Consider the following 12512-nt stretch of genomic DNA (forward strand, 5'->3'; position numbering starts at 1 on the left):
CTATAATGCCTTTGATACATATATTTTTAACATTTATTTATTTTTGAGAGATAGTTACAGCACAAGCAGGGAAGGGACAGAGAGACAGGGAGACACAGAATCTGAAACAGGCTCCAGGCTCTGAGCTGTCAGCACAGAGCCCGAGGTAGGGCCCAAACACACAAATCGCGAGATAAAGACTTGAGCCAAAGTTGGACTCAACCAACTGAGCCACCCAAGCGCCCCTCACTACAATGCCTTTAATGCTTACTTACCACCTGAAAGGTTCTGTCATGTGTATATAGTTAAAGACATATAAATACTTAGGCAATAACCACAAAATCTTTATTTAAACGCACACTTTCTAATGTTCGTTGCATCAAAATGAAAAGTCCACTTTACATGTGCAGACAACTAAAACTGAAAACAAAGGCAACAAAAATTTCAACTGTGTTATTTTACCACCAACTCTAGGAGATGATGCAAACTACAGTTCTTGAAAGTACAACTCCAAAGCTGTATAGACACAACCATGTACACAAGTTGCACTCCCACACTAATTTCAAGCCTCTAGACTCCAAGGCTTAAAACCTTGGTACTCTGTTTGATATTTTAGTCTCCTCTACCCATATGTACAATGTCCTAATATATTTTTCCTGCAAAATGTCATTTCATCCTTCCTTCTATTCTCACTACGATCCTCATAATTTTATGCTGGGTTTTCAACCATGCCTTCCAATTGAAGAAAGGGAAATAGGACTGACAGAGACAGAAGTAAGAGATAGAGAAAGAATGGCTTTTTTTTTTTTTTTTTTTTTTTACCTGAAATAGAAGATTTGGGATATCTGGCCTGAAATGAAGATATATAAATTGGAGAGATATTTTAACCTCTGGCCTCTGTCATTCAGGTGTCAGCTCAAACACATTTCTCTCAGGCCTGACCTGATCCCAATCCAAATGAACTTTAATTCGCCACTTCACTCCCACTGAAGTGACTATACACAACTGTTTTATATTCTTCATGGTACTCACTACTGTGTGAAATAATCCAATTCTGTTATTTGTTTACTTGCTTTGTACATCTGTCACCTCTCTAGATTATAACAACCACAAAGCAAGGACCTGGCTCTCACACACAGCATCCAGAACCAGGGGCAGGTAAATATGAAGTCCTCAAAAAATATTTCCTTGATGAATTACTGAATAAATAAATGGATAACATTCCAGACAACAGGAATAACAAAAGCTAATATTAGAACACAAACTTGGAAAAGCAGCCTGGAGCCGGATCATAAAAGCCATGAATGCCAGGAAATACAAGTAATTACTAACATTTATAGAGCTTATGTTACATGTCAGGCATACCCCTAAGCATTTTATACAGCTGAATACTATCAGATACATACATGTGGTACTATTATGATCCTCCTTTTATGTAAGAAAATTGCAGCTTAGAGAGCTTAAGGAACTTGCCAACAGTCAATGTGCTAGTAAGTGGAAGAGCTGGCACAGAAACTCTTGAGTTCTCCCTTTCTCATTCAACAAATATTGACTGAGTGTGAACTCTATGTCAGGTACAATGCCAGGCACTAGGGACAGAAAGATGAAAAACAAAAATGTGGTCTTTCCACACAGAGTTTACACATCTGGGAGAATATACAAATATGAACAAATACAATATTTCAACTGTGACACATGTTCCCTGAGTGGACGGACTTAATTGCCATATCTTTACCATTTCTATGTGCCTTCCTATACGAATCCTTTGCTCCCAACCAGTTTCTTTTTTGGTCTGTGGTACCACCACAGCGATCCCAGTAAAAGATTAGAAACACTTCTCTCTCATCCTTCCATTCTACTCTTTTAATCAGCCAGTCCTCATCTCCTCCTAAACTATTCATTATTCTCTCCCATTACTTTCCTTCTCTCTTCCAATGTCTCTTGTTAATTCTCTGCTTGGATCATGTGCAACACTCTCATGACTGGTCTCTTTTTTCTGTTTTGCCATCTCCAATTCATCTAAAAATTCCACTTTCAGGATGTCACTAACCCATTCAGAATCCTAAGTAGCTCCCTTATACCTATAGAGTAAACTTCCTAGCATAGTGGTTTGTTAACTCTGAAGAACTAGCTGCTAGACCTGCAGAAGTCTGGAATCACTAATCTGTTTCAACGATCTGTATGTATATTCTTGAGCCAGTATACTGGTTTAGTGGAGCTTTATGTTTCCATTCTGACAGGACAAGTCACTGTTCTCTTTACCTCATGGAATAAAACTTTAACTTCCATTAATTGTAGCTTTCTCATTCCAGATTTCTACTCAATGTTAAATTTAAGCTTGACAAGACAAGCTTTTAAAATAATTTAAAGACGTAACTTAAAATGTAAATAGTGTAAGTTTTCATTTTGATATGCATACCTTTTTTTTAAGTTTATTTATTTTGAGAGAGAGAGAGAGAACAAGCATACACAAGCAGGGGAGGGGCAGAAAGACAGGAAGAGAGAGAATCCCAAGCAGGCTCCACACTGCCAGCCATGGTCCAAACCCATGAACTGAACCCATGAATCATGAGATCATGACCTGAGCTGAAATCAAGACCTGGACTTTTAGCTTAAAAGACTGAGCCACCCAGGCACCCCGACATGATACAATTCTTAACTTAATATTTTACAGTCAATTTTATTAATGACACATTTGTTTTTAAAGACATATGTTCTAAGAAATTATAAAAGAAAATAGGTCCCAATAATTTCTTAAAGGCAATACCTGATTGTTCTTCTCATGTATGATGCAATAGTTTTTATAACTTTTATGTTTTTATAATTTACTTTACCTACAAAGTGTTTAATAAGTATCCTTCACTTTTCTGGAGTATTAGCACTGACACAATTAAAAATAGTACTTGCCAATAATGAACAGCCTAAAGTAACTTTGAAGCCTCAGAGAAACCAAGCATTTCAATCTATCATAGGAAATTGCATTACAAAAATTGTTCTCATGCTAATACCTACTGGATTTCAAAAGTCGTTAATACTCCAAGGGCCAGCAGGGTCTAAAGAGCTATGTAGTACTGGGAAAGGCAGGCAGGAGTATCAGCATTTTCCTTATAGTCAGAATCCTTAAATTACCTATATTAATGCATATCCATCTTAGAAATCAATCAGGATAAACAAGAGGGTAGAAATTACTTCATAAAAATATTTAAAAACACTTTTGAAACAAAATTGAATTCTTCTTTTATATTTCTCTACAAATATATCCTTACAGACTATGATTAAAAATGATAGCTAGCCTGGATAACCTCACTACCCTACAATTAAAAACTATCATTAAGCAGTTTTCATGTAATTACTGCCAACTATATCCTCTATATAAAGGATCTTACCACCTATTCTACCAATATAATTAAATAAATGATGTTCAGCCACATGATGCCAGCATCACAGAGGTCAAATACAATTCTCTGTATGTGAATCCCATTAGCCATTAGTTCTAAGTCTTTGCTATAGATAGTGGAAAGTTACTACATGATTTTAGAGAGTGATCAAATTTGCATGTTAAAAAAATATGAGTTTAGTAAATACGATAAATTAGCAATCAAAGGTTGGAAGACTGGTTATAGGGACTTTACCATTAATAGTCCAGGTGAGAAATGATAAAAAAGCTTGAACTATAATAGCAATGCAAAGGAAATAATGAATTTAAGAGACATTTGGAGGATGTGACCAATAGAGATCAGGGAGAAAGGACAACCCTAAGTGAAGAAAGGGTAACTGAGACTTTCGGCATTTATGCCTGGATGTACAGTATTACTACCAATTAAAAATAGTAATACTGGGGACAGTATACTGGGGACAGTATATAAAAGATTACATGCTCAGTTTTGAAATCTGCAATAGTACAATGTACCCACAGAATAACCTGGAGGTATAGGCGGGTTAGGTAAAAATACTCCTCTGAAACCTAAGACCACCTGGGATATACAAATATTTTGGTGGTTAATAATATGTAAGTTGTAGCTAAAACCAGAAGTAATTGAGATCATCCTAGAAAGAATGCAAAGTATAAGACAAAAGATGAGAAAAAAATCTACCTAAATGACTAAAAGAGTGAATCTAGGATGAGACGAAGGTAGAATGAAGAAGTTGAATGGGTTTAATGTGACCAATCTGGGTTGGTATTAGCAAAAATTTTTTTCCACTGAATGACCTTGAGCAAAGTCATTTAACCTCTCTGAATCTAGTCTCTTCAGCTGCAAATTTGGCAATATCAACTACCTCACATGGTTTATATACACACACATTTGTGTATATACAATATATATTTAATAAAAGTTCACTAATATTACCAATTTTTTATTATTATCATTAATTTAAATTACCAAATTAATTAATTTTGGTAAACAGAGATGCAGATATAGGAGAACCTAGAAATCTAAGAAAAAATAGAAAAACAACTTAAATCTTTACCACAATGTCTCGGCTCAAGAGGTATCCCACTGCACACAGCATACTGCACTGGCATATAGTCTTAAATACTCTCTCATGTTATCTGTATACCAGTGGCCCAAGCTTCTCAGCAATAGCAAAGGATGCATGTGCTCTCACTTTCATCCTCAAAATTCCTGTAATTCTCCTAATTTAGCTAGGGAATTCTTAAAGTTCTATTTATGCCTATCTCACTTTGGTGGATGAGGAAAAAAAAAAAAACATGAAATGTCAAGATGTTTAATGTATGGCAAACACTGTTTATAAAAGCCAAAGCCACAGTAAATCTTGTGCCTGTCAGCAATTGCTGGCTTCTGATTTTATTACACTTGGCTCTTCTAAGAAGATATAAAAGCTAATGGCTGTTGAAATAAGTTCCAGTTTCTAACAGAAGCAACTTACAGTGAGTAAACTCCAGTGTTGTTATAAAAACCTACAGGAATATGAACCAGTGACAAAGGACAAACACGCCAAGCAAGAGAACCAAGCCCTGGCCTCAGTGTGCTACTCCAGCAATGCAGAGTGTAACTGTACAGATGATGTTTTGAGAATCAGCTTCACTCCTCGGCTTCTCCCCAATGAAAAACTAAGGCAGGGGTCCATCTCAGCCCATGCCACAATGCAGATGCCAAAATTATCACTGCCTCATCAGAGGCCACAACAATTTCAAGAGCAGACACCCTAATTCCAAGGGTGAAAGGCCTAGGTTACTTAACGCCACTATTCCTTATTTATCCAACATTCTTCAGTAAATAGGTCTCTGCTTCATGTACCCAGAAATTTATTTCCATCATCTAGGTGAATAGGTTAGAGAGGATCAGTGTGGACTACCATAGGAACATGCAGGAATGACAGTTAACACAAAGCATCTACGCAGGAAACTAGGTAGAGCAAGGACGAGGGAAGTTCAGAGAGGAGAATGTGGAAAAATACATCAGGATTACTCATTCAGAGGGGCGCCTAGGTGGTTCAGTCGGTTAAGTGTCTGAATTCAGTTCAGGTCATGATCTCACAGTTTCTGAGTTCCAGCCCTGGGTCAGGTTCTGTGCTGACAGCTTGGAGCCTAGAGCCTGCATATGATTCTGTCTCCTTCTCTCTCTCTGCCCCTTCAGTGCTCGCACTCTCTCTCTCAAAAATAAATAAACATTAAAAAAAAAAAAAAAAAGAATTAGTTCTAGAAAAGACTGGCTTCTAGAAAAGCCATCTACATAGATATGACAGCATCAAGAAAGACAAAAATGTGAGAGACCATAGGGCATTAACACACTGTAGGTAATTCAATATGCCTATAGGATAGGGTAGAACTTCAAGAGAAAAACTGCTGAGTGCTTTGACAAGGAAGTGTTTCCACAAAAACATAAAATACTGAATCCTAGAGTCCAAAAAGAGCATACTGGCAGGGAACACAGGCTTGGATTTACTCTGCTAAGCTTCATCCAAGCTGAAGTTCCACTTTGGAACTCTTGTCAAGATTTAGCACACAGAACTACAGAATTAAATACAGTTTTAGTTTTCAGAGAATAACTTTCCACACACTGCCTGGCTCCCATATTCCTCCATGACCCAGACTACATTTTCTCCACAGCAGACACAGTCCATATAGCAGGGAACACTTTAGCTCTGTTTATTTCTATGGGTAAGAGGTGATTCAAAAACCAAAAACCAAAACTCCTTCAATTACTGAATGCAGGCAATACTATTTATAGATTGTCAAGAGTTTCAAGGCATACTTACCTATACAAGCAGTCCATATAGTCTGCACCTTTGCTATACTCCTCCCAATACCTATGATACATAACAAGTACTTGCTCTTCAGACTCCAGAACTCTCTATATAAAGAAGAAATATACTTTTACTTGGAAAGCACTAATTATTTTCATTTGTAAGGTATGAAATTTATCAAAAATTAATGTTCTAAAATGACATAATTCTATTGTAAATTACATTTACAAATTACATTCTAATTTAACTACTTTTAAGAACACTGAAATGACCACAAAAAAATATGCCTTAGATATGAAAATAAAGCATCCATACTAAAGAGTAAACTGTTTCACTCTCTAAAAGGACAAAATGTAATGGTGTGAAGTTGTCTTCGGGCTAGAATATTTTATTAAGATCAGTTTATTTTTTTAATTTTTTATTTAAAAATTTTTTTTTTATGTTTATTTATTTTTGACAGAGAGAGAGAGCATGAGGGGCAGAGAGAGAGGGGGAGACAGAGCATGCATAAGGGGCAGAGAGAGAGGGAGACACAGAATCAGAAGCAGGCTCCAGGCTCTGAGCTGTCAGCACAGAGCCCGACACGGGGCTCAAACTCACAGACTGCGAGATCATGACTTGAGCCAAAGTCAGACGCTCAACAGACTGAGCCACCCAGGCGCCCCTAAGATCAGTTTAAAGTAGGATGTAATTCTACTGCCATGTATCTGTGTACTTCCTCAAATCCCTCACTTTTGATCATCCTGCTAGTTACATAAGTATATTATCACTCTGAATTATTCACTTATGTAAATAAGACTATTTATGAAAATTAACACCTTTTCTATATTCCCCAAATAGGCTGTTTTATATTTACTTAGTAGAAATCTATTATTTTTTGAAAAATGAAAATGAAACATTTAGTGTGAGGTCTAATTTTTAAAATAAATCTATTCTAACAGTAAAACTACACTGAAATGATGTTCAAAAGATCTTAGGTTCTTTTATCTCAGTTCTTTTATTAACTGTCCATATGACTTTAAGTAAGTCGACCTCAATTTCCATCTAATTATTTCTCTGATAAAATGCTATGCTTTTAAACTTGGGATTTTAATAATTAAGGCTCAAGAGACAGAAATAACCTATAAATAGTATTTTTTGCCTATCATATTAATTAATTAAAAATAGCAACTGCTATTAATAATGCTAGAGAAAAGAGCACCCATAGGAACTGATACTGCTGGGTGAATAAATATAAGAACAATTTGTTACTGTAGGTCAAAACAATAAAAAATGTTCATGACCTATGACTCAATAATTCTATGTCTAGGAATTCATCCTATAAAAAACTCAGCTGCACAAAAATAATTTAGCTACAAGGATATTCACAGAAGCACTGTTTATAAAAACAAATTACACAAATTGGAAATAATCCATATGCCCAGCAGTATGAGAATATTTAAACAAATCACAGTACCTCCACACAATGAAAACTTTTACATCATTGCCAGGATTATAAAAGTTCATTTAATGACAAGAAAGAGACTTACATTATTATTAAAATCGAAAAGCAGATTATAGCTAAGCGAAATTAGAGAAAGACAAATACATATGACTTCACTTGTATGAGGACTTTTAAGATACAAAACAGATGAACATAAGACAAGAAAAGCAAAAATAATATAAAAACAGACAGGGGGACAAAACATACGAGACTCTTAAATACAGAGAACAAACAGGGTTGCTGGAGGTGTTGTGGGAGGGGACATGGGCTAAATGGGTAAGGGGCACTAAGGAATCTACTCCTGAAATCACTGTTGTGAATCTACTCCTGAAATCATATGTTAACTACCTTGGATGTAAATTAAAAACTAAATAAATTATTAGGAAAAAACCTGTATATGATTCAGTTTTCTAATAAAAAAATAAAGCAAAAGTATGCAAAAGACAAATATCAAGTTATATATATGTATATATATTAATATATGCCAAAATAGATGTAGTTAATTCTGGAGGCATGAGTGATGTTTGGGTGATGATTTTCCTGTTTTTGCTTACCAGAATGTTCTAAATTATCTAAAACAGCAATGTAATGCTTTAGTAATTTAAAAAGTTCCCTCCCCCAACAAATCAAATTTTCTTCTCACAGGTAAAACTGCTTCTAATCTGTTGATTATGTTAATAATTTACTTTGTCATCAATAAATTAGCCAACTTCTTTTTTGTCACAGAATCTGAGAAAACATATGGTGCATAATTATATAAGTAATCTAAACTTTCCTAAAACTATTTCACAGTATCATTTTTAAATGCAATTATACCACTAATTTCGAAGTTTTTTTCGAACTTAATTTCGAAGTTTTTTTTAATGTTTATTTATTTATTTTGAGAGAGAAAGCAGGGGAGGGGCAGAGAGAGAGGGAGAGAGAATCCCAAGGAAGCTCTGTGCTGACAGCCCCATTCAGGGCTCGATCCCATGAACAGTGAGATCATGACCTGGGCCGAAACCAAGAGTCGGATGCTTAAACAACTGAGCCACCCAGGTGCCCCTCCTAGCTTTAATAATTGTACCACTGCTATGCAAGACGTTAACCTTAAGAAAACTGGTAAAAAGGATACATGAATTCTGTATTATTTTTGCAACTTTTCTGTAAGTCTGAAAAGTATTTCAAAATAAAACATTTAAAGAAATGCAAACTATGCTAATATATAAAAGTACAAAATTGATAAATGGCTCACACAGGTAACAATCATGGTATAACCAAAGTTCACTAGATTATCATAGCAGAACTTCAAAACTTCACATACTAAACATTTTAAGAATAATTTAAAGTATGTTATTAAAATTGCTTTTATCAACTAACAAATGTACATATTAGAACACTAAAATGTATCTGCCATATATAATAAAAAGTAGCGCATTACCTTTAAAGGTTTTAAGGGAAACATCAATCAATTATGCTCTGGGGTTATCACCACTTTAAAACATAACTGCACCTAGCCACGCCCAAGGTCAGACACCTTATTATATAGTGTTATCTCCATTTTAAAGATAAAGAAATGGGGCACCTAGGTGTTCCAGTTAGTTAAGCATCAAACTCTTGATATTGGCTCAGGTCATGATCTCATGGTTTGTGAGATTGAGCTCTGAGTTGGGGTCTACGCTGACAGCTTGGAGCTGCTTAGGATTCTCTATCTCTGTCCCTCCCCCTGCTCACATGCTCTCTCTCCCTCTCTCTCTCAAAATAAACTTTAAAGAGAAAAAGAACAAAGACATTTCAATCCACAAGGTAGATTAAGTGAGTTGCCCATGGTCACATGGCTAATAAAAGGTAAAGTCCAGTTTATAGCCCCAACATGGAAATTCTTTTGTTCATACAAAGATCAAATCTGTGATATTGCCCTTGTACATATGACATTACTAACTAAAGTAACTGGTCACAAGGACAGTCTCTATCATGCTTTTTAATTTATCATTTCCCTTTTTAGTTTTAGGCTTTTGTAAGACTTTATGTAGGATATGAAGAGGCAGCTAAGAGGTTGAAAATAATAGAGATTTACCAAGAGCTGGGAAGAATAAGAGAAAATTTGGTTCTAGTAAACACCATCCAGAGGACATAGAAGCAAATTTTAAAGTTGAGCAAACCTTGATTTGAAACCCCACTCTTTCAGTTACTAATTATACAATCTTGAATAACTAAACCTGATATCCTTTGGAGAATCTAACAACGTAATGCTTAACTCATAGATCTTAAATATATATAATCAGAAAAATGTTATTTAGGAAACAAAGAAAATAACCTTAATCTAATATAAATTCTGCACTGGAAAACAGTAAACTAGTCAAGTGACTACCCAGCTACAAACATATTTATATCATGTATGTATCACTCCTTACCTTGTGCAAATGCCGTACGTGATTTTCCAAAAAAATCTTAGTTTCTGTATAAAGTCTTTCTCCAAGGGGTTCAGGATAGGCCACACATAAAGCATAGATATCTCTAGTTAAGTTGTTAAGGTTTGCATATTCATTAGAGATATTATTTTAAAACAAAAGATTTAACTCAAGTTTGCCATTAAAAAGTGAAATATTTCAAGCAATTTAGGATTCTACAGATATAGAAAGAGTAAAATACATAGCCATGCTTACTTTAAAAAGCACTGAGTTATTCATTTACTCATTCGACAAATATTTCTTGAGAATTATTAGACAGCATTGTAAGGAAAATGGTTCTTCTCTAAGAGGTTAAAATTCAGAGTGGGTTCTGGGAAATCAAGTTACCCAGAAACCTACAAAATAAAGTTTATGTAAGAATGGACATAAGCATAATATCAACAAAAGGCTATAGAATATCATAAGAAGTAGATATGTATAAGCAATTCTGAGAAACAAAAGTTACAAAAATTACTAATGTGACACATTTTCCTACATCATAGTACTCATCAAAATACACTGCAACCGATACACTATCCTTCAGCATTTATTCCATTAGAAGAATTGTAATATGAATAGTAATATCAATTAATCAATTAAGTTTTTGAATACCAACTAAGTACCCTGCTAGGTATCACAAATGGTAGATATATACTGTAGCAGAGTTTGTAATCTGAGACAGAGGAAATGGGATCTGAATGAGACTTTAGCTCTACTAGCCAGTGATCTTGACCAAGTCTCTTAACCTTTCTACATTGTCATTTCCTCATCTCTAAGGTAAGGGTAACAAACCGTCTCTTGATATCTCTTAAAGAATCTTTGTAAAAACCAAATAAACTCATCAATGTTAACATGCTTCATAAACTGCATTACTGACCAGATGTTTAAGATAAAGAACACATGAAGCAATCTGGGAACAGCCTAACTGGAGATGCAGATAAAAACTGAAAATAAGGTTAATTATTTGGGATGGAGTCAATTATTTAATATGCTTTTCTTATAAGTACAATTAATATACTTAAAATAAGGATCAGGAAATATGGCAAAATAAAAATTTGTACTTAAAAATATAGAGGTAGAGGGGCACCTGGCTGTGACTCTTGATCTCAGGGTTGTGAGTTCAAGCCCCACATTGTGTGGGGCTTAAAAAAAATTTCCATTATTAAAAAATACAGAGGTAGGATGCAGGTTCTTCCTCTTCTATAGCCCCATAACATTTTACATATTCTTCTTCTACAGAATTCATTTTTATATAATAGAAATTATTTATATCTTTTCCATCCACACTAGCCTGTTCTTAATTATCTCTGTATTCCCAGCCTCAAGGCACAATTCCTGGCACATTATAGGCATTTATTAAACACTTGGTGATGGAAGGAAGAAAGGGAATCAGTATCACATGCTCTGCCTATTTACCTAGTAGCCTTACTCCAGAAAGAATAAGCAGCCCTCTCCACATGAGGTCACTGACAGGTAGACTTTGGTCAGACTTTCCCAGGTTCGTTCTAAATCCTTTTATTTTTAATTACAATTAGTAATTGATAAAATATTTTCATGTATATATGTACATATTTCTTCGGTATACTATTATACTAAACATAAACAAAAAATGTTTACAGCAAAAAAGAGAAGCAAAAATATCCATATAGTGCAATACTGCTGCGCCAGATTTTTTTGTAGAAAAAAGTACAGTATGAAACTATTACAATTTTATTTTTTATTTTTGTTTTAATGTTTATTTATTTTTTTTTCAACATTTATTTATTTTTTTTGGGGACAGAGAGAGACAGAGCATGAACGGGGGAGGAGCAGAGAGAGAGGGAGACACAGAATCGGAAACAGGCTCCAGGCTCTGAGCCATCAGCCCAGAGCCTGACGCGGGGCTCGAACTCACGGACCGCGAGATCGTGACCTGGCTGAAGTCGGACGCTTAACCGACTGCACCACCCAGGCGCCCCATGTTTATTTATTTTTGAGAGAGAAGGGACAGAGTGTGAGCAGGCAGCACAGAGCCCCACGTGGGGCTTGAACTCATGAACCATGAGATCATGACCTGAGCTAAAGTCAACACTTAACCAACTCAGCCACCCAGGCACCCCTTACGATTATTTTAAATCAACTTAGATACAATGAAAATTTAAAAAATAGAAGATTAAATATAATAGCATAAAAGAACTACTTACCAACAGCAACATAAATATATTAACCTATATTACAAAAAAAGTAGAAATTTTAACATGCATCACCTAAGAAAGAATTTAGAAATTTATTTCTATAGAAATTTATTTCTATATAAATATAGAAATTTGTATCTAAATTTGTAAAAACTTAGAAATTTTACAGAAAACTGATAATAGTGTGGGGAGAGAAGAAGAAGAAAGGTATAAATACAGAAGAAAGCTTCCCTAAAA

The 12512-nt window shown here is 35.0% G+C and overlaps 1 protein-coding gene across 4 annotated transcripts in view; it reads right to left on the bottom strand.

Annotated features, from left to right (window-relative positions):
- Nucleotides 1–12512, bottom strand: part of CUL2 (cullin 2) — a 103773-nt gene that overhangs the window by 60949 nt on the left and 30312 nt on the right. For all 4 annotated transcript variants that reach the window (XM_043563521.1, XM_043563519.1, XM_043563520.1 and 1 more), the window contains 2 exons: nucleotides 10066–10168; nucleotides 6202–6296 (listed from right to left, as the gene is read on the bottom strand). In XM_043563521.1, the coding sequence (XP_043419456.1) occupies nucleotides 6202–6296; nucleotides 10066–10168 (198 nt within the window). The remainder of the gene's footprint in view (nucleotides 1–6201; nucleotides 6297–10065; nucleotides 10169–12512) is intronic.

The sequence above is a fragment of the Prionailurus bengalensis genome, chromosome B4 (genome assembly GCF_016509475.1).
Source record: "Prionailurus bengalensis isolate Pbe53 chromosome B4, Fcat_Pben_1.1_paternal_pri, whole genome shotgun sequence".
Classification (NCBI taxonomy): Eukaryota; Metazoa; Chordata; class Mammalia; order Carnivora; family Felidae; genus Prionailurus; species Prionailurus bengalensis.